We start from the raw sequence: 23,935 nt of genomic DNA on the forward strand, positions 1-23,935 counted from the left end.
GGCAAGAACAAAGAATTATTATCCACAGGAAATATGCATGTGAAAATCTTGTAACAATCCTGGCTAATTAGAAAGCTGATAAAAGTAACAAGAGTTAGGCAACTTGCAGACCTCAGCTAAAAAGTTAGGAATAAATCAAATGTGTATTAGATAACTCCTAGGGCAGTGATGGTGAACCTTGTCACCACCGAGTGCCCAAAACAGAACCCACATGCATGCCCTTGCGTGTGTGCATGCTGGAGCGCCGGAAAAACCAAAGACTAGCTGGTCGGTGCACATGCCTGTTTTGGGGCCTGAAAAATGGTCTGAAAAATACCCGAAAACAGCCTGGTTTTTTTGCCAGTTTTGGGGGGTGCTTCAACACCCACGAAGACCATCTGGCGGCAGAAACCAGAAGAACAGCTGGTGACAGGCGTGTGCCATAGATTCGCCATGGTTCTGTATGCCACCTCTGACACACGTGCCATAGATTCGCCATCGCGGTCCTAGGGCATTCATTAGCTAAAGACTTGGGAATAGGGAAAGCTAGAGACCAATAGAACAAATTTTAGAATTATTACTAAAATGTTTATTAGATGATATTTCTTATTATTTCGCTTTGTCCCACCTTCTCCTTTGGCGAAAATGTATAAAACTTGCTCAATCCTTTGTTCTTGGCGTTTTGACCAGGAGCCCTTTTCCTTGGAGTACTCCAATAAAAGGCAATCAGAAAACCTGCACCTCGTGTCTGGATCCTATCATTTGGCTTTAGCACCAGGCTCAGACCCAAATTGGGGACAACAATCCTTTGTAGAGGAGAAAAGTCTACAATTCTCAATCTCTCTTACTGAAGAAGTACCCAATGATATTGGCCCGGATATTACATTGTCTTACCTCCTGGGGCTCTCCTGTTATTGAAGGACGACTATTATTCCTTGCCTAAAATTCAACGCGGGAATGATGCGTGGGTTTCCAAGGTCGGTAGATGCAAAACATCAAAATAAACAATTCGGCTTGCAGGAGGAAAGCAATCTTGGAAAATCTGTAACTGTATTTCCACGCTTAGACCAGGTCTTTGACTATGGATCCGAGATCAGTGACTATATTTCTCTCCACCTTTGGACATCAACACCGTAGCTCCTTCCTCCTCCCCACAATTGGTTACTTGCATTAAGAAGGCATTGAGGCCTGGAAGGGAAGAAAGCAGCAGCATTTGCCTTGGGGAGCTATTGGTGACAGCCGTAAATCGGCCTTGGCGCAGCTCCTTCTTGTCTTTCCCCTCGTCGAGAAAAAAAGCGCGGCGGGACCCGGGAGATACAAGCAGGGGACAGCCGCTAAGGTCACTCACGCCACTCTGGGGCTTTTAAAAGACCGTGGGCTACTCGGGGCTTAATGTTACATTCAGAAATGGTGAGAGCAGCTTTCTGTGTCGCGGTAAAGTCTTGACGGGTACAAACGGCGAGGAAGATCCGCTTCACTCCGAAAACAAAACGCGTTTGGCGGCTCGGGAGGGGTGAGTAAAAAACGCCGCCTCCTCTGCTTCCGCTTCTAGCAGCAGCCTGTCAGGCGTTTTTTGGCCTGTTTGGCCTTGATCGATTTCCCGCCGTGACTTAGCCTTTTTTTTTTTTTTAATTTAGCATTTAAAAGGCAGCGCTAATATCAGTTCAGAGTGCCGGGGAGTTGCTTCTTTTAAACCGGGTAAGAAATTTGGGGGACAAGCGTAAACAGTCGGTGCTGAGTGAAAGGCGCTCTGCACATGCTCGCGCCTGAATTGTAGGGTTCAAAGCTGCTGCCTAGTGGAATTAATTCCGGGAATATATAAGAGGGGAGTTAGTTGACGAGGTTTTATTTCCTTAGTTTCCGAAAAAAATGATCCCTAACTGTGACTAGCCCGTGCGTGCCCCGGACACAGGAAAAATGCGGGGTATGACACGTGTTCTAGCGAGGATAAGCAGGCTCTTATTCTTTGTATCGTTTTCGAAGGCACGTTGTTTTTGGCACGTTGTTTTCATTACTAACCTACTTCGTTATATATGGAAATTGTGAATTCCTCGAGATGGAAGTAGAAATAAATGCGTGGGAAAATATTTAATTTTTTCCTGTTGGATCCTGTTTTTTAAAAAGCCATTCAAATTAAGAGCCTAAGATCGAAAGCTTACGGTGTATCGTCACCTTCCACTCCATTACCATCTCAGCTGTTTATGTGAAGGAATGGCACTTGTCACCTTTGTTTTTGGTGGCACCTTATTCTTAACGCTGCATTACCCAGAATTAACACTAGGCCACCAGACAAAGGTGTGGTAAATTCTTTTTACCTTATCTTTCACATTTAAACCCCCCCCCCACTTTTGGGGTGGGGGGAATAGAAGGTTTGGATTTTCAGTGAACAGTTTTTCTGTTTTATTTTAAAATACTTTTGTAGAATTGTTTGCATGTGTATAATGACTTCCAACAGTTTTGTGTGGAGGTTCTGTATAGGATTAGAGTTGCAATATGAACCGAAGTTATATTTATAATGCTTAAGAAGCTGCCTTGGATATCTCTGTTTAAATTTGATATTAGAAGTTATGTTACTCATCTGCAAAGGTATAATATTATTCTACTTTACATTTTTTAAAGTTCCACATAGTAAAGGGCATAAAGACATTATTTAAAAGTCCTATATTGTTCATATTCTGCCTCATTATATTGGGGCTTATCATTTTGAGGAATTACAGTACTTAATTGAGATAGGTGAAAAGATTCATGTTAGTAATATGAGTAAAAGTGTCAAAGTGGGGCTTTCCTGCCATTTAGTATTGATATCTGAAAACTTTTCCTCTTCTGATGTTTTAACTCTTTCTAACATTAATAGAAACACTGTGTTCTGTTACACTAATATAAAAGTTATCCATAATAATTATAAAACTTTTGAATACAACCCTTCAGATGAGTTATGGCTCTCAGTAATCACCATTACTGATGCCCAAAACATTTTAATGTTCAAAACATTGAATCACTTTGTTTGGCAATCTTTTTTTGTATATGAAAGTGCTGTATGGCTTTTGAATTTTTTAAATAAATTGCTCAATGTGCTCCACTTCTTGTGCAGTGTGTAATTTACACTAGGTTGTGTTCCCAGAATTCCTGTTTTTGCATAGTTTTTGAGAAACATAGAACCAGCTTCTAGAAAGCTGTGGTGGATCTTTTTATGTGTGTGTATGTGTGTGTGTGTGTGTGTGTGTGTGTGTGTGTATGTGTGTATAACAAGATTAAAAAACAACACATGCAAATATAAAGAAAAGAGATTAAAATGAAAGCAAAAGGTGCATGGAAAAAGAAATAGACGAAAAAGAAACGAAAGAGAAAAAAAAATATAAAAACGTTGCTTCCAATATTCTTCACTGCAGACATAGGTACAAATATATTTTAACCTCTCTAAAGTTATATTACTCTTCCTTCTGTAACATATTATATCTAGCAATCAAAAATATATAAATCACGAGTTCATTGTTTTCATTTTTACACAAAAAGTCCATTAGACATTTCCAGTCACCAGTAAATGTAGAAATAATGTCTTTTCTCTAATCAAAGAAGTCAACTGATTGATTTCAAACAATTTGCCAAATTTACCCACCATTTATCTATAGCGAAGTGGTGTCAAATCTTTCTATTTCTGTGCATATAATAATCTCATACTGTAACAGACTGCTGTAGATCTATTTTAGAAACCTTATGGTTCCATTTTAAAGTCATTTCTTTAAATTGTCTATGAACTTGTCCATACTTTTCAAATATGTTCCCACAATGGCAAATTTTGGCTGCAAAGATTTATAAAGAGCTATATTTCCAAATGGCACTTATCACTAAATAAATATTTGCCAAAAATATTCAGACATTTAAATCTTATTCTTACAGATACTGCTACTCTGACATAATTAGCAGTTTGAATTGTCAGAAAAAATGGTATTTTCCTTAAAAGAAGGATTGGTACATTTATTGATACTTTTTCTGGAAAAGGCACTGAGAATCATCATTTTACTCTTTTTATAAATACAAAATGATACTACATTATGGAGTACATGCTTTAGACAGAAAAACCATTTGCTTTTTTCTAAATCTCAGGATACTCAGGATTGAAATGTGCCCTGTGCTGTACATCTAAGTTAAAGTACACTTAAGGTGTCAGCAAATGTTTATAGTTGAAAACTCTTTCATATTACTCTTCCATCTCATGTTTATGTAATTATGTGCAAAATTGAAAAGAAACACTAAGGAAAAATAGTTAAAAATAAAACTAATCCAAAAGTAAAAAGTAGACTGCATAATAATGTCTGATTAATAAATAGAATTCTTAGAATGTTACAATAAGTACAGATAGAGATAAGTATGATAAACATTTTAAGCATCTATATTCAATATAATTCTATCCTAAATGATAATTGTACAAATAAGAATATCTATTAACTGACCATTAACATAATTAATAGCAATCAAATTTGATGGAACTTGTCTTTCATTATAGAGCAGGGGTGTCAAACTGAAGGCTCGTGGGCCAGATCCGGCCCACAGGGTACTTAGATCTGGCCTGCAGGCCCACCATGGAAACAGCAAAGAACTGGCCTGCATGTTCTGACCCAAGCCTCACTCAAAGCAAACAAACACCAAACAGAGATAAAAGCAAAACCTTTTTAATGCTTCTCTGTGAATTCCGTTCATTCACAGTAAAACGCTATCAAAAACTGATTGTCCCAGATAAGAACAAGCCTTGCCAAGGTTGTGCAAGGCTGCCAAGAACACTAGATTAAACTGCAAGGAAATAATCAAAACCAAAAGTCTCCAAACACAAACCAGCATAGTCTGAACTTCCACAAGATTTGAAGTGCAAGAATTTCTTTGCTTCCTGCAAAGAATCCCACCTCTGAGGGCTGGCTTTTATCCCTTAAGGGAGGGGCTATCACCTTGCAGACTTACTCTGGGGTCGCTCATGCTGCTGCAGCTGCTCTCTTCTTCGAGCGGCCCTGCACTGGGCACAGCTCCTTGGGGTCCACTGCATCACTGCTGCCAGCCTTCACAAGCTCCGAAGGCAGCACTCCAGTCTCTGATAGTCCTGGCCCCATCCCTGCATCACACACAGGCCCCTCATCCAAGTCCTCGCCCTTGTCTGCACCTGCTGCTGGTGCCTCTGCCAGTGAAAAGGGAGATTGGGGTGGCCTCATACTGGCCCTCCCGAGCTCTGTTTTTGCTGCAGGAGGCCGTCATGGCCAAACACGGAGCCTGGGTGGGCTGCATGGCCACCCTAAGCTCCATTTTTGCTGGCAGAGGTCTGCAGGAAGCTGTCATGGCTGAAAACAGAGCCTAGGAGGATTGTTGTGGCCGAAAACGGAGCCCGAGAGGGCTGACAGGGCTGAAAATATTGCCTCGATGAGTGGCATCGAGCTGGCCACTCCCAACTTGCCCATGCCCCGCCCAGCCCCCGAAGGTCAAACACAACCCTGATGCATCCCTCAATGAAATTGAGTTTTACACCCCATTATAGAGGCTTTTGAAAGGGATTCATTAACAATAAGACATTGAATGATTCTGTTATCTTAGTGCTCAGTATTAATTTGAAAATGAAACCCGACAGAAACCAAACACTATATTGTGAAACAAATATTTATCCTTCATGCTTCAAGAGCCCAGGATGGGTTGACTTCTTCCTATGATGTCATTTAGCTGAGTCTGTACTAAGATATAAAAGCCAGCCCCCGGGAGAGACCCCAGCTTTTGACTCAGCTCCTTTCAGTCAGTAGCTGTATCTCTGAAAACGTTCTGTTAGATAGCACTCACCAGCGATCTTCAGTACTTTTTACTCTCTTCAAGCAGCTCCCAGGGATCTGGGCAGCTGCTCTTCCAGGAGAGCAGGGCTCTCTCTCCTGCAACGTTGGGAGCAGCGTTACCAGAGCTCTGTGCAGGCAAGCTGGGCAGCGTCTGTAGACCACCCCCATGCCTGCGGTTTTGAGCAATCATAAAAATGATTGGCAAACCGATAAGAGCGCAAGCCAGCTGATCGTGTGGCTGGTTGCTGCATTTTTCCCTTGCTGACTTTGCTCAGGGCTCTGTATAGCCTAAAGAGCAATTCTTCAATCTCGGAGCCTGTTTCCTCTAGTCAGCAGCCATCTTGGATTTGAGCCTTCCACCACGAGGTGAGCGGCTATTTTGTAAGCCCGGAGGCCATTTTATACCCTAAGGGGCTTAATAGAAAAAAATTCTAAACAGTTTCTTTCCAACGCAAGAGCCTTTATTCTACAAATGGAGCAAGATAAGGCTCAGGCAGTGCTTCCCCCCAGTGGAACAGTCTCTTAACCCCAATCAGAGAAAAAAATGTGGGCAACGCACCCAATCAGTCCAGAGGGAGGTGGCTGCTAAAATCATAGCTAAGGCTCTAGCCCCTAAGAAGGCAACTCAGGCTGAGTTGAGGGTAGAGAAGCACAGACATGCAACCCTAGAGAGGCAGTTCAACAGAACTATTCAACAGAAGGGAGTGCAACTACAGCATGTTTCAGGTGATACTCGTGAGCCCCAGCCAAGCCCTCCCAGGGGAGGAGAAGTTATCTATGAGCCTTTCCATCCTCCATCCTGGTCTCCTGAGGCTCTTGCAGTACAATCAGATCCTCAGGATCTAAGCAGATCTGGGCCTTATTTCCAACAGGCTTCTGGGCCCTATGCTCCTCCCCCTCCCTCCAGGCCTCGAACCTCTCCTCAGTCTAGACCTTCACTCTCACAGCAGCGGGCCTTCAGTCTTCTGCCTCTACCTTTGAGCATAGACAGGGGATATCCAAGATGTTGTCTCATTGGCCATTAGGCAGGGATTGGCTGAAGGCTTCAAGCAAATTCTTCGACCTCTGTAAAGGGTTCAAGCCCTTCTCCCTTCTCAATCTATAGGTTCTTTGCCTCATCACCCTGATTTACACAGGCCCCAGGACCTCAGGGTCCATTCTTCTCTACCAGAATGGGAGGAGGTTGATGAGGAAGGAAGGACTTCACCATCTGAACACAGTTACTCCTCTCGTTGGGTGAGAGGGTGAGATTTTTGACCAAAATCTTTCAGAGGAAGAGGATTCTTGCCCAGAGCAGACATCCTCTACATTGGTCTTCAGACCTACTCTCTTCAGGCCATTACTCAGCAAGGCCTTGGTCACTGCCAAGCTGTCTATAGAGGAAGTGGCTCCCGAGCCACAAGGAAATCCCTCTAGTCAAGGGGATTTGCTCTTCTCCAAGCCTGTAGTGCATGCAGAGGTTTTGCCTTCTCTCATTTTGTTCCTGGACATGGTCAAGGAACAGTGCGCTTCCCCTTCGGCAGGTCCTCGCCCATCTTCTCTGGATAAGCGTTTCTACAATGTCAGTGCATCTCTGGACAATGCCCTGGCAGTGCTTTCTGTTGACATTCTTGTTCTGGCCTCATTCTCATCTTCTGGCACTCCCACGGAGCCAGAAGATATCCTGAAACCGGATGATAAAGGTTCCGAACAGACCCTCAAGCGCAATCACCAGGCCGCTGCTTGGGCTATTAGGGCTTCAAAAGCAGCATCCTTTTTCACAAGGGCACCCATACGGTGGCTGCACCAACTCCAGAATAGATTGCCTGCTTCTGACCTTCAATCTCACCAAGACTTTAATAAGATTATTGCAGCGGCGGAATTCACTGTGGATGCGACTCTCAATTCCGCCAGATTTGCATCCAAGGCCATGGCATCTTCTGTAACAGCAAGAAGACTTTTATGGCTCCGAAATTGGCAGGCGGAGTCACGCCAAAAATGGAAGCTGGCTTCAGTTCCATTCACAGGCGATAAGCTTTTTGGCGATGCTCTGGAACCTTATCTCATCGAAACCAGAGATAAATGTAAAATTCTCTCTTCCTCTGGGAAGAAAGCTGATTATTGCCCAGCTCCTTATCGCCCTCCTGCCTTTCGAGCGGAGACCTCATCTCGCTTCCCCCGCTCTCAGAGGTCGTACTCCCAACGTCAAGACCAACAGGCGGAAGCATCTGGCGGGGGGGAGGAGGTCGTTCCTTCCATCGCTCTAAGTAATCCCTCATTCTCCCCACCCATCAGAGGTCATCTAGCCTTCTTTGCCTCCAAATGAGAGGAGTCAACGACGGATGCCTGGGTGCTCAGCACTATTAGGTCAGGGTTACAATTGGACTTCCTAATGCCACCCCCCCCCAATTTTTTTTTTGATCTGCCCTGTCTCTCGGGACATTTCAAGGCAAGCCCTCATGAATCAGGCCATTCAGCACCTTCTTGAAATCAGGGCTATTCAACCTGTTCCCCCCTCTCAACGGAGACGTGGGCTTTACTCTCGCCTTTTCATCATTCCCAAAGCATCTCCCCCCAGGTGGCAAGCCATTCTTGATCTAAAATTTCTCAACCAATTTGTAAAATACAGGTGATTTAAAATGCAGACTCTGCATTCTATTTTAGAGAGTGTTCGGGAGGGCGACCTCCTCTCTTCCATTGATTTCACTGAGGCTTACCTCCGCATCCCAATTTGGCCTCATCATTGCCAGTTTCTCCATCAGGAAGTTGGAAGCCATGTTTGTTTCCTTTTCCCCTTCTCACTTGGGGCACAAGGCCTCTTCTCCTACTATTAGCAAGTGGGTCAGGTCTTGCATTGAGCAGGCCTACAAAGCTGAGGCCCTTCCACTTCCCCAAGGTCTGACAGCACACTCTACCAGAGGTGCAGCCACTTCTGCTGCCTGGGCGACCCAAGCATGCTTTGAGGAGATTTGTCATGTAGCCACGTGGACATCCCCATCTCCTTTCATCAGACACTACCGTCTGGATGACTTTGCCTCGGCAACTGCAGCCTTTGGCAGACGGATGCTTCAACAAGTGGTTCCACAGTTGGTGTGATGAGCTGGACAAGGACCCGCCCATGGACATGCAAGCTTTGGTATATCCCATCCTGGGCTCTCGATGCAGCATGGAGGAGAATGGGTGTTGGTAGAAGTTACCCTGAATGCTCTTTCTATCTATGCTGCGAGAGATCCCAGCCCCTCCCTTGATTCGTCCAGAGAGGGTAAGACATATTTCTGTATTCATTTTGTGCTTTCAGAGACACCTTTCAGTCTGTCAAGTATCTTTGCTAAAGCTGGAGTCTCTCCCGGGGCCTGGCTTTTATATCTTAGTACAGACTCAGCTAAATGACGTCATAGGAAGGAGTCAACCCATCCTGGGCTCTGTTGCAGCATAGATAGAAACGGTGTTCATGGTAACTTCTACCAATGCCCGTTCTTGTTTCATAGTAAGGATTTTTGGCTTTTAGGCAAGATTGCAAGAATGAATGGAAATCGCTTTTAGTGCAGTATATACAAATAAAAATGCATATCAGCTTAGTGTAGTATAGTGGTTGCCAGGACTCAACACTGTTCTGAAGCCATCAATATACGCAGTTGTAGGCAATTAACCAGGCCAATTAAGTGTTCTGAAATATTAATTGGTATTTGATAGTAAATGGCAGCAACAATCTTCCATTCCATAATAACTAATGTATAATTTTAAAGAGGAATACCTTTTAACTCTCAGATGGCAAACATTGTTTTAAGAAGCATTTGTTTTCTTTTTTACTTTCAAACCAGAAAACATACAAAAATATATGCACAATTTAAAAGTGAAAAAAAAAATCTTGCTTCAAGATTCCAACTTATATCCGACATATAAGCCAGTTCAGTTTTATGCAACAAATAAACTCAGTGTGTATCAATGATACTTCCAACAAAAAGTACAAGTCACTTGCATTTTTATACAGCAGAAGTTCCACAAAACCACTAACAATTGTACTCAATTTTATTATTTTATTACATTTACCTGAACGTTTGCTCAAATGTAACAGAAACACTTTCTATTCAATTGAACAAACTAATTACACTAATTACAGTGGGGTTTTATCCATATCTATTATTTGGACACAGTTAATGCAGAAGACAAATAAAAACGATACAATGGTATTATGAATGAATACTGCCTACATGTATTTCTTTTATATTGTATTTTTATGGGCTTATATTCTATTAATTCAGAAACTGGCAGGTTTTTTTGATAGGCAAGTATATAGATTAGGTATGTCTTTGCGAAATATTTTTTTTCTTCAGAGTTTCCAATTTTTGTTGCCTAATACATAAAAAGGTACATTTGTAAAGTGGTTTCATTCAATCCTACTTTCTTTGATTTGTCAACAATGTGTTTAATAAATCAAGTTTTGGGGAGAAATCTGGTTGAAACAAATAGTTGCTCCTGGGAGGCTTGCTAAAGGAAAAAGGTTTGGAGGAAAGAGAAGGAAAATGTAGCTTCCTAAGTTTTAAGAATATAATGGAATATTCCCATACTTTGTTTTTGTGTGCAGGGATTGAAGCATTTAAGAATGGAAAAAGACTTCCGTTACTACTTCCAGCATCCATGGTCTCGCTTAATTGTGGCCTACCTAGTGATCTTCTTTAATTTTTTAATATTTGCTGAAGATCCAGTATCTCACAGCCAAACAGAAGCAAACGTCATCGTTGTTGGGAACTGCTTTTCCTTCATTGCAAATAAATATCCTGATGGAGGTGGTTGGAACTTTTTAAAAGTGACTTTGTGGCTACTTGCCATTCTCACAGGACTCATAGCTGGCAAGTTTGTCTTCCACCAGCGTCTATTTGGTAAGTCCCAAATTGTGTTAAAAGCATTTTGGTGATGTTGTTGTTTAACACTTTTATATTTAAATAAAAATGCAACAGAGGCCTTGCCAAGTCTCAGTGTAATGTACAGTATTTATCTGCTTTGAATATGTAAATAATATCTAATTATTAATATCCAGTTTTTTTAATCTACATTCACAGTGTACTAAAGAACTTTTTTTTGTCTTGTTATCTACCATCTAAAATTTCTATCTTGTGATTGGGGATCATCTGATTCCCAAATGTATAGCTTATTCCCTCAGAATGGGAAAACTTACCACGGCCAATTTTCTGCAGCCATCTTGCCATGACCAATCCACCCTGGTCATCTTATCATGGCCAACCTGATTCAGTCATCTCACTGCTGCCATGCCTCCTCAGCCAACTTGCCATGGTTCAATATGCTGTGGCTAGCTCACCATGAGACAACTCGCTGTGGGACAGTTCCATGCAGTATAACTCAGTGCAATTAATATTACCCATCTCTGTTTCTTCAACATTATTTCCATTGACAAAAATGGAAGTAGTGTAGAAGAAAAAAAGGCGGATAAGTTATTTTTTTTTAATTATCCCACATAGATTGTTCCGCTGAGAGTTGGCAATGGTGAGTTGTCCTATGGTGAGTTTTTTCGCAGTAAGTCGGCCTCAGCAACATGGCCGCATTGAGATGATGTGCTACCCCATTCATTCACACACACACACATAACTGCGGTTTACTGAGTTTAGTAATATTCCCCAGCAATTCCCTTCACCAAAACGCAGACCTGTCCCAATTAAGTCCAACCATGAGCAGCCAAAATTAGTCCACAGAGCAATGGGGAGTGGCGTCAAGCTGGCCATGCCCACCCAGTCGGCCACGCCCAGTGAGTGGTGTCAAGACGGCCATGGTCACCCAATTGGGCACACCCACCCAGTCACCGTACCCCTGCAAGGTCAACTACAGCCCTGATGCAGCACTCAATAAAATTGAGTTTGGTCTAGGAAATGTTGCATTGATGAAACATGGATTTGACTCATACTTTCCAAGCCACATTACAAGGGGCAGAGACGTTTACTCTCTGCTTCAGTGTAAGTAGGAATTATTCATGGAGCTAAAGCTGAGTCTTGGCATGTTTACAAATTCTGTACTATTCTGTCTTTTCTAGAATAGTAGGAAGTTCTTTGAGAAATCTGAATAAATTTTTAATATTTTGCAGGTCAGCTACTTCGGTTGAAAATGTTTCGAGAGGATCATGGTTCTTGGATGACAATGTTTTTCAGCACCATACTTTTTCTCTTCATCTTTTCTCATATTTACAATCTATGTCTTCTTATGGCAGGTAATATGAGGTAAGCTGTAGCTTTCTGATACTTCTTTTGTTAATTATAACTCATTGATTAGAATTTTATAAATATGCAAGTTTTATAACAGGAAACTAGTTCATTCACATTTTTCAAAGTATAAAATACTAAATAACTATAGGAGAAAAATTCCAGTTGCTACTGATGATTTAATAGCTGGAGCAGTGAAGGTTTGGACACAGTTATAGCTAATTGGTTAAAAAGAGTTGGGTATTGTATGAGGGAATCTGAGCTGTAATGGCTTGCCATGAGAGTAAAGGAGGGAGTTTCCATGTTTACTGCCTTTTTTCCTCTGTGTGCCATGTGTGCTCTCTGTGATTTAACTCCTGATGTTTCTATTGTATTGATTTACCTGACGATGCTCCTGTTTGCCCATCTTATTTACTGTAAATATATTTATTTATATAAAACCACCGGTTCGTGTCAGTGTTTCTGACTCATTTGGACACCAGCTGCACAATTCCATGACAGGTTATGGGCCCAAAAATGCCCTGAAGAGCCAATAGTATTTTTCTGAGGAAAATGTTTCTTCGTGAGCCTGAAGGAGTTTGAGGACTGTTGGCCTGTAAAGACTGCACGATGCTATCCATTACAGGAATCGGAAAAGGATTTCTTGTGGCTTGTCTTAATGAAACAAATTATCTCTCATGGAGCCTAAAGATGAAGATTTTTCTGTGAAGGGAAGATTTGTGGTGAGTTGTAAGCAATCCTCCTTCAGATCTCAATAAGGAGGGGCAAAGACAGAATAAAAATTCCAGCATAATTTTGTGCTTGGAAGATACTTGGAAGATTGTGGTTGGAAAATAATACATATGCGTGGGCTTACATCTGCTAAAGAATGATGGCTGTCCTTATGCAGAATTTATATAAGGGAGACTGGAAGCAGCAAAGTTACTTTCACCAGAAAACTTTATAGAGCAAGGTTACAGTTGGGAGATAGTGTGTCAGATCACTTTCAGTTTATGAGGAAAACCTTCCTAGAGTTAGAAGAGCGAGGAATCATGTTTTCAGAATGCACAAAGTGTATGTTGTATTAAGCTCCCTTGATACGTGGGATGTGTTAATAACAAGCCTGGAGTCCATGTACGAGTGTGATTCAACAATGAGTTGTGTGACTGGGAGACTTTCGAAGAAGAATAGAAACAATTGGAAAAGTACATCGCATCCAGGGGAAACAAAAGTGATTTACACCTCGGTCAGGAAGGAACTGTTTTCCAGTGAAATAACAAGATGGTGGATAAAGTATGTGTATTAAAATGCTGCTATGCATGTGTATTCAGTCTGCATACCCAGAGAAATTTCCCATCAAGAATATTAAAAGATTCAAGAAAGAAAGAGGAAGTGCAACAATGGAAGAAAGAAGACACATAGACTTCTGTGGTGAAAACAAACACCAAAGTCACTAAAAACTTGCTGAACAGTGGGGCAAGTGAGCATATTGTAAATAACCAAAACTTTTTTTTCTAATCTAGAACTAATTGCCCTGGAATATGTAAGCCTGGCAAATGTGTACCAGATTTATGTATACCAGATTTAGATCACAATTTGAGTGTGTCTTGCTTAGATAATGAAGGGTACAAGTTAATGTTTGCAAAAGGTACATGCAAGGTCATAAAGAATAATAGGGGGGTTGAGTAAAGATTTTTTTTTCTTGTTTCCTGCCTTTTTTCCTCTGCGTGCCTCTATGTGCTCTGTGATTCTCCTAGTGATGTTCCTGCTATGTTGATTTACCTGATGATACTCCTGTTTGCCTATCTTATTTACTGTAAATATATTTATTTATATAATAAACTGGTTTGTGTCAGCTGACTCCATTTGGATACCAGCTGCCCAATTCCCTGACAATATTGAACACATCTACAGAATTTTCAAATTAGAAAGTCTGTTCTAGTTTCCAATCAAACGTTCTTTAAAGTTAGTTGAAACTGCATTTTCGATGTTCATTTAGAATATCATTACTGCTCAGTAAAATTGCTACTTAACTTTCTTTAAAAGTTTTCTCCAGAATTTGTACTCTTCTTCAAGTTTTGATAGTCACCATGGCAAACCCTTAATATAAGTAATTTGAAGGAATGAAATCAGGTACTTGATTCTTTCAGCTATTTTTATTGAGATGGAATTTGCTTCTGTCTTCTGCTTTTATCACGTTTTGTAGGCCAGAAAAAACTTAATATACTAGACATAGTAAAGAGACTAGACATTTTCCAAGTCGCAAACTGGAGAGGAGAAATTATTCTTATCAGTGCCACCATTTTGTTTACATTTTATGTTTTCTACTTTTTTGTATATTTGTAATTTTGTTTTTTATGGTATGAATTTCACAGAGCCAATATGAAGTTGGGTGGTATGGAAGTTTAAATAAATAAAATTTGTTTACTAAACGTGTAAAAGGAATGACCATATGCTATCTGATGGATTTCAAAGACCAGGCATTGTGCAGGGTGCCAAGATGTCTGACCAAATACGTGGCGTTTATTCTTTTTATACCCCTTTTACAAGCAAGGAAACATAGCATAGATACAGCATTTGGATTGCAGAATAAATCCTACATGGGTGAAACTTCTCTACCATATTGGTACAACCTCCCAACCAATTCTTAAGACTAGTGGTGGTGTTAGTAAATGAGATCACCTCTATCTCTGGAAAGTCCAGGACTTTCCACCTTCATCAAGATATAGGGAATGAGATCATGCAAGTAGCCAAGAAGCCCCATATATGTTTTAAACACTGCAGTTTGCTACTAGCATCTAGCGCCATCTATAGGATCTTAATAGCTGCTACAGCTGTCCAAATGTCCTTTAATGAACTGGGAGAATCTTCCTTACTTGAAAGATGGCAAAACAGATGAGGATTATTTATTTGAATATAGATGCTGCCTAACCATAGACAATTCTGTGACTTATAACTAAAATCAATAATGACAAATAACAAAAAAGAAAAGAATCATGCACAATTACAAAACATTCAATGAAACAAAAATAATCAACAACTGATAGGGCTTCAACTCCCTATCCCTGGGAGAATAGCCAAGTTCAGAGTTTTTGAGAATGTCATAGGCAGAGAGAATCTATGGGGATAGTGTTCTGGATGAGAAAGTAGTAGCATTTCTTAAATACCAACAGATGGCATTGAGCATCTGCCTGAGAAGTATGAGGAAGTTAAAATGACAAATTAGGAAATAAGGTGTGATCATCCAGATGTTAGTGAACTCAATTACCATCAGATTCATCAGTAATCAAGTAATCATGACAGTTGTAATCCAGCAAATCTATATCCCTGGAGAAGTACATATTGCCACTGCCTGTTGCAGATGGACTGAAGTATGATAATCATCATCTGTCCATTTATCTATGCTACATGAAAAAAGGAACACCTTTAAAATCTTTTCTTAAATTAAAAATCCACCCAAAAGTAAATAAATATTAATGTAAACTCTGAAACAGTTTATGAAGCTATATCAATGACATACATTATCTTTCAGGTGCTTTACTATTTCACAGCCATCTTGGGAAGATTACTTAATCAGGGTTGCCAAACTGTCGGATTGGAAATTTAACTAAAAAGCAACAAAATCATGCTTTAGAACCCCCTGATTAAAAGGAAATGTTCTTGTGATAGAAAGTAGTCTGCATTCAAGTCAAGTGGTTTCTTTCTGGTAGCCTTATCCCTATATTAAGTAGGCACACGGTAACGGAGGTCCGAGATCAACAACCTTTTCCTGGAGTAATCAATCTGAGGTTCATAGTTAAAACCAGACAAATACTTATTCCAAGGAATTGATCTGATTTGTGATACCTTTTTATTGTATTTAGCTGTAGCTGCCTGATTAATGTAGGGGTTATTAGATGCATACTTTTTTACAGCCTCTCTATTGACTTTGGAATGACGTTGACGATACTTTTTTGCAGCTTCGCTTGTTTGTGTTTTCCTAATTCCATCTGTAAATCTTTTGTCCTGTTTTTCCCTCTTTTCCCTTTAACTGGTGTTACAGTAGAAGGAACAGATTCGTTTGAACTGAGGAGGTCAGTGTAAGAAGTGAGTTGGAGCTGGGACACTGTGCAGGAGAAATTTGGTTTACAATCCATTGGCTCAGTGGTGGTGGGTGATTGGAACTCATAAGGGAATATCTCTCCCACCGCCTTGAGTTCGGAAGCAGTTCCATATGTGGAAAGATGTACTTCTTTCTTATTATATCTACAAAATGATTTTAGGATAGATTTGGGATGATAATATGAACTGTTATAAAATAAACTAAGTAAATTATGGTTACCCTGTAAAACATGAATGAATAAAAGTATAATCAAATGATTGATTAGTAATGATACTAAGGTATTTAATTTTTGATTGACAATATGAGATTATATGTAATGTAATTGAAGACTATGAAATGGAAGCACAAAACAATTTGTAAACCAACCAGCACACTGTATGTACACCTATGGAAGATAGCTTGATGTTTTTAATGTTTTGTTTGTTTATGTTTGTTTTTAGAAACCAATAAAGTTTAAATATTAAAAAAATAAAATTAAAATAAAATGTCACAGTTGTAATAAATGAAACCAATTTCCAAAAGTTCATGTCGACTGTAGGAAGTCAAACCCAGACTGGCTACGAACAAAAAAAAACCCAACAACTATTAGCTTTCAAATTCTAGGTAGATGCTGAGCCTCGCGTTGTGCACACGCCGCCATCTTGTGGTGAAAGAGGAACATACGTGCTAAATTTCAAATTTATAGGCTTTACAGTTCTGCAGATTTCGTGATGAGTGAGTGGTACTTGTCTTAGATAGATAGATAGATAGATAGATAGATAGATAGATAGATAGATAGATAGATAGATAGATAGATAGAGGTGGTATCATCTAACTAAATAGTAAATTACTTGTTAAAATTTGGTATTAGAAGCATTGCCATATGAGCTAGCTCTACTGAATTATAAGGACAGTTTAGCAGAATCTTGCAAGCCTAAAAATACATTTCTCTGCCTCCATCCACTTTGCAGCTCACAAAACTAGGGGGAATCCTTTCTGAGCCATTTGCTCTTCTGAATTCCTGCTGTAGGCTAAGTTGCCATTTATCTGACCATTCCCTTGGCTGCATCTCTTCTTCCTGTCTCCCAAGGACATTCCCAAATACCATTATTAAAGGTTGTTAAAGGATCACTCTCTGTTAGGGGAAAACAGCCTTTTTAAAAACTAATAGAGTCTTTGTACCTTCCAAAATATTTCTTAATAGCTATGGTGGCTGGTGAATTCTACATGTTGACATTCACACATTAGATCAGGGCTGTCAAACTCCCAGTCTGTGGGCCAGATGTGTCACGTGCTGTCTAAGTCCACGCCTGGTTTAACAAAGGGGAAAAAAGTTCCGATACGTGACGTGATACTGCCATGACAACATGAGTTTAACACCCCGCATTAGATGGATCCTCAATGTTGGATTGGTTAAAAACTATCCATTCATCCAAATTCTCAGTTATGCTACCTATTTACTTTCCCAAAATACATGAAACAAGGAGTTGAAAAACCAAAACTAAGGGGGAATAGCAATACCACAGGAGTCATTGCTTAATGACTTCATTCAGTGGTGGTTCAAAATTATGATGCCACTAAATGAACTGATCACGAGTGCCCAAAGTTACAGCATTTGCAGCACCTCCATGATTGCAACCTGGCCTTTTGGCAACTTGTTCACACTTAGGTTGGGATGCCAAAGCCCTGCAATTATGTGATTGCCGTTAACAATCTTCCTTACTGACTTTCAAAAAAGTCAATGGGGAAGTCAGCAGGAAGGCCACAAGCCACTGCCTCTACTGATAGGACTCCCTCTGATTCCTGAAAGCTATTGGGATCCATTTCGGAAGAGACCTTTTTCAGCCAGTCTTTTGGAGATCAACAGGGCTGCTTGCTGCCTAAATGGGGTGGAGTCTCTATGCCAAGCAGCCCTGTTGCTGTCAAAGATGCAAAAGCCAAGCAGGTTTTGGGCATGGGGCATTTGAAGCATGGGCTGTTTGGAACCAATCCAGGCCTCTTGACCTGCAGCAGGTTTCTGAGTGCTGGTAGGTGCTAGGCCTCCAAATATTTCTCTCACCAACTGAGGCATTCCTGCATAATTTGCATAACCACTGCAGTGGGATTGCAGAGTTAAGCAAAGTGGTCACAGATGCATCTCACTTAACAGCTGCAATGACTTACAACCCAAATTCCAGGCTCAGTTGTGATTGTAAGTAAAGGAGAACCTGTAGATATTAAATAGAAAAGCATGAAGTACAAATCAAATTTCCATTGAACTATTTAAAACTAAAGAAGAGGTAGTTAAAAGTTATTATCAGATAGATAATACAAAAAGGATAATGGAGAGAAGAGTAGACGAATAAGGTGCTTTATTTTTACTATATTCAGTACTGCAATGTGGGAATTTTTTGTGTAATATAGATCATGCCAGAAGGTGTGTTATATTAGAGCTAATGGGAGTACCAGATTATCAGATTATTCCTCTGAAGAAATGTTACAGTAAATACAATAAAGGAAAAGTTCCTGTAACAACAGAATCTGGAGAAACAGTTGTTCAGCTTCTACAGCAAGTGTAGGATGGAAGTAGACACCAAATAGGCCACAAAAATAATTATTTGACAACTCTTCTTTAAGCTTTTCCTAATTTTTATTTTGGACTCTGATATATCTTACATGCTTTTTAATTGATTGTACCTCATCAACCTTATGCTGGTCTATAATTGTAATTTGATTCCCCCTTTAATTGAAAATAAAGTTAATTTTGAAAATAAACATAGAAAATGAAAAAAAGATTAATATTAATTGTTAAGAAGATAAACCCAATGGCAAAAAAGCATACTTGTAGTGGACATTGAAGTAAAATGTGGTTTTATTTCCTTGAGATAAAAAATAAAGATGGTTAGTATTCTGGAGAAGTAATTTAGGAAGGATACAGTGAAAAAGATAGTGATTGAGATTTCAAAGATATTTCTATGACAACAAAATAATAATATACATATGGAAGCAGATGGGAAGAAATTGAAAGAAATATATGTATTGAAAAAAATATGTGTATACCTTCAAATTATGAATCTGGAGTCAATTATTAAGAGTAGTGTAGAATGCAAGAAAAACTAATCAGTCAGTTCTATACTAAAGTGAGTCTCCCTTGAATCATTGATCACTGAAAAGAAACTCTGTGTGTGTGTGTGTGTGTGTGTGTGTGTGTGTATAATGAAATTCATTTGTTTTTTGTCAATTTTTCCCCTCAATTTCGTTTCTGAGAAAGCCACAAGAAGACAGCAAAGGACTGTACAAATACTTGGCAAATACTTGGGACTGTTAGCCATTGAGTTCACTATTATAAAACAGTAAATGATGGCCAGTGTTAACTACAGTACTAATTGTCATATATGCTATTTTTAAAAAAATAATAATAATATGAATCTCTTTAACTTCTACTTCTCCCGCCTTTTTTATTAAATGGCTGGTTTCAATTTTTTTTTGAAGCTATACAATACCCTTTGAAAATTTCTTCAGATTCCTCCCCAAACCATCTTTAGCTAATATAGTTATAGATTTCAAAGCATTCTTTATATAATGAATTATCCAAATGAGTTTTCAGGATGGGATGTTTTCAGAGGTGGGATTCAAATTTTTTAACAACCAGTTCTATGGGAGTGGCTAGGTGGGCATGGCTAGGCAGATGTGGCCATGTGACTGGGTAGGCATGGCTTCTTTGAAGCAACCCCCACCCATTTTTTGGGCCTTCTGGGCCTCAGGAAAGCTTCCCTGGGGGGGGAGTATTTTTGCTCCCAGAAGGCTTCCCTGGGGCCAGGAAAGCAAAAAATGGAGCATGGGGGGGCTGCACCCTCCATTTTTTGCCTTCCTGGGCCTTAGGAAAACCGCCTGGGCAAAGCAGTAAGACAGCAAGGGGAATCCTGGCACAGCTGATCATAGGAACAGCTGGGAGGGGAAAAATACCTTCAGGAGTGATTGGGCAGGGAAGAACACAGTCAGTGATGTCAGGCATGTGCACGATGTTGCGTATGCGTGATAAGGACTGACTGGGCGGGGAGGGGAGGGACCAGCCAGGGGCATGATTTGCCAGTTCTCTGAACTGCGCAATATCATAGCAACTGGTTCTATAGAACCGGTCTGAGCCAGTAGAATCCCACCCCTTGATGTTTTTAAACTGGTAATCTTAAGCCCTATTCAGTTGCATCTGTTTATAAGAACAGAGATATATAGTATCCAATCCTATCACTGGTTGAATAAGCGGCAGCAATTTCAGTCTTCCTGGGCAGTTTGTTATAGACATACAGTAGTTTCCATAATACCATGCCTGAATAATAATGAAGGGGAAATTCCCATTTGAGGCCATCACATCAGAATTCATTAGCAGAATAGCCACAGGTGTTAGGGCCAAGTAGATACCCCAAAGCCTGGAAATCTATTAGCTGCTGTACAATTTTTCTTTATGCTTACCTTGGGATGACTTTTGTTCTCAACAAGCAAAATAGATTCCATTCCTATTTCTGTTTTACATACATAGCTCCATCTTGTTTCTTGCATTGTACTGTCTTTATTTTAAAACAATGTCTTTTTGCTTCTTAATACATCTGGCAAAGTAAAGTTTGCCCATAGGATAAATGGGTGGGAGATCTCAGCACTGCAGCAGGTATATGCACTTAAGATTTCTCAACAAGTTGAGAATTAGAAGGTAAAACCACAACATTTTTCCCCTTTTCCCTCTTCTTTTTTTTGGGGTGGGTGGGGGAGGAGGGTTGACAGTTTTCTTTTTAGAAAAAATGCTAAACTGGTTTTAGGACTCATGCTACCATTTTTATACATTTTGGACCTCAATGTATGGAAACTGTACAACTAATTGTTGATAGTTATGGTTGGAGGTAGTTCTGGCCATTCAAATTAGGGTGATTTTTCAATGAATACGTCAGCACATTGTGAATGTGGATGATGGGCACTGGGTAGGCATTGGGCTGGAGCCCTTTATTAATTGTGGATTTGTAATCCATGCAAATCCTGATTGAGCCATCCTGCTTTAAAGGAATGACTATTGGGGTCTCCCACTTTGCAAATCTACAGGTTCTAGAACTCCTTGTGCAATAAGCTTGTCCAATTGAGCATCTACTTTAGGGCACAGGACTCCAATTCTGATTTGTATAACAACAGATTTATTTTTCCATAGGTGTTCAATTTTGATCTGCAAGTCCTGGTATTTTGTAATTTTTTCTAATTGTTTTTATCATTGTTAGCATTAGCAAGTGTAACAATGTCAGCAAACCAGACTATATTCTTTTCAATAACTGTTATATCAGGCATGATATGAACAAGGTGCTAGACTGGATCTAACTCTCATAAGTCACTCATTTTCCAGAACCACTCAAATTTATGGTTTCAGTACAGGTAATCCTTGACTTATAATAGTTCATTTAATCATTGTTTAAAGATACAGCAGTTGTGAGCTTTGGAATCCTTATTCATTGCTGCCACATAGCTTGAGAAAGTGGGAGGGGGTGATTTTAATTGAGTAGCTCTTAGTAGACAAAATAGAATTCTTTTGTTAGTTCCAAGTTAAAGAGTGTGGCGCAGGAAGAAATGGAACTTACTTTGGGATTGGTTCATGTGATGTGATAATGAATAAAAAGGGAATGGTTTGTAGGTTGGGACATACATCGATAACAATTTGGACAGAGGTTTCATTGAACCTGCCAAATCTAGGTTGGCCACCCTAGTGCTGTTTAAAGAAAAGAAAGATGGCAGGTTGAGATTATGTGTTGATTTTAGGGGTGTGAACTTGTGTTTGTCAAAAACATGTACCCTCTCCCCCTCATGAAGGACTTATTAAAACACCTGTCAAAAGGCAAGGTCTTCATCAAACTAGATCTGAGAGAAGCTTACTACTGAGTCCACATAAAGGAGGGAGATGAATGGAAAACTGCCTTCAACTGCCCTTTGGGTAGTTTCCAATTCTTAGTCATGCCTTTCGGACTCCAAGCCCCCCCTCAAGGATTTTTGCAACTCATCAATGAAGTGTTACATCTGCACCTGTACCAGGGGGTCCTTGTCTACCTCAATGACATCCTTATGTTCAGCGAAACCATTGAGGAACATGTCAAATTAGTCAGAAAAGTGCTGAAAAAACTTTTAGACACCAAGTTATATGTAAAACTGTCAAAATGCGAATTCCACAAGGAGTCGCTGGATTACCTAGGCTACCGAATATCCAACCAGGGAATTGAGATGGACCCTGGAAAAGTGAAAGCCGTGCTAGATTGGCAACCCCCCAAAACACAAAAACAACTTCAAAGCTTTTTGGGTTTTGCCAATTTCTATAGACAATTCATTCCTTCTTTTGCCAAGGTCACCCTCCCTTTGACAGAGTTATTAAAATGGGGCCTTCTCCCACCAACCTGAAGCCCAGTCAACCTCTTTCTTGGACAATGGACTGTCAGAAAGCTTTTGAAACCTTAAAATGCCTCTTTGCAGCTGAGCCCATTCTCGAGCACCCAGATCCGACCAGACCTTTTATAGTCCAAGCTGATGCTAGTGATGTAGCTGTCGTGGCCATTCTTCTCCAAAAGGATTCTCAGAATTGACTAATTCCTTGCACTTATGTGTCCAAAAGATGACAGACACAGAGTGAAGATGGGCAGTTTGAGAGAAAGAAGCATTTGCAGTGGAATGGACTTTGCTGATTTGGAGGCATTTCCTAGAAGGGGTGAAGGAGCCGTTTGAGGTGTGGACTGATCACAAGAACCTCAAGGCTCTAAAGACACCTTGGAAGCTATCACCTAAACAAGTCCGCTGGGCTCAATATTTCAATCAGTTCAACTTCAACATGAAATATATCCCTGGAGGAAAAAATATATTGGCGGACACCCTGTCAAGAAAACCCCAATTTGACAGTCACCGAGAGGAAGTAGTGCAGACTACGATATCTTAACTGGCAGGCCAAGTAACCACCTGAGGCCAAGCCAACCGCAACCCCAGATGCCTAGAAGACAAACTGACAACTGAGTTGAAAGCAGCCCTATTGACCAATCCTTGGTTTGTGGAGCATCAAACCGAGTTGACAATGAATGAGGGACAGGCTTGGAAAGGGACCAAACTTTATATGTACCCGCTAATCTAAGACTAATGGTACTAATGCGTAGCCATGACTCATGGTTGGGGGGACATTTTGGTTTCTTAAAAACCCTACATTTAGTCAGAAGACAGTTCTGGTGGCCAAAAATGAAACCTGACGTTGAGGACTATATGAAAAGCTGCTCAATTTGTGCCACGATGAAACCCCCTGGTCTTCTCCAACAAGTAGTTGAACCAACACAGCTGTGGGAAGAAATTTTTTGCAGATGGACTTTCTTGTAGAATTACCTGAGAGTGGAGGGAATACAATCATTTGGAGTGTTATTGACTTATTTTCTAAGCAGGCCCATTTTGCAAGGATTTCCATCTGCAAAAAAGCTTGCAAAACTGTTCGTGAAGCATATCTATAGGCTACACAGAGTACCTCGTAGAATAATCTCAGACAGAGGGGTACAGTTTATCACTAAGTTCTGGAGGGAATTTTTAAGGTCTATTGGGTCATCCCAAGGATTATCCTCAGCATTCCATCTGGCATGCAACAGAGCAGCAGAGAGGGCGAATGCCATGATGGAACAATACATTAGATGCTATGTAAATTATCAACAAAAAAACTGGGTGGAGTTATTACCATTTGCAGAGGTTGCTTATAATAATGTAGTACATAGAAGCACAGGCTTGACTCCATTCCAAATCAACACTGGCATGGAACTTGTCCCTGTGCCAGAATTACTTAGAGAACCCCCCACATCCATGTCTGTAACAGAATGGATGAACTCATTAAAAAAGGGTTGGAAGGATATGATAAAGCTTTGACTGAAGCTGCTAAGGATTACAAA

The 23,935-nt window shown here is 40.2% G+C and overlaps 1 protein-coding gene across 3 annotated transcripts in view; it reads left to right on the forward strand.

Annotated features, from left to right (window-relative positions):
• Positions 1 to 889: 889 nt before the first annotated feature.
• TMEM117 (transmembrane protein 117) overlaps positions 890 to 23,935 on the forward strand; it is a 76,013-nt gene continuing 52,967 nt past the window's right edge. For 2 of the 3 annotated variants that reach the window (XM_026700677.2, XM_087934391.1), the window contains exons 1-3: positions 1,495 to 1,677; positions 10,345 to 10,639; positions 11,854 to 11,986. In XM_026700677.2, coding sequence (XP_026556462.1) covers positions 10,363 to 10,639; positions 11,854 to 11,986 — 410 coding nt within the window. In that variant the 5' untranslated portion in view covers positions 1,495 to 1,677; positions 10,345 to 10,362. The other variant, XM_026700670.2, reaches the window with a different exon arrangement.

Source organism: Pseudonaja textilis, chromosome 5 (genome assembly GCF_049901715.1).
Source record: "Pseudonaja textilis isolate UNSWEBS1 chromosome 5, rPseTex1.2, whole genome shotgun sequence".
Classification (NCBI taxonomy): domain Eukaryota; kingdom Metazoa; phylum Chordata; class Lepidosauria; order Squamata; family Elapidae; genus Pseudonaja; species Pseudonaja textilis.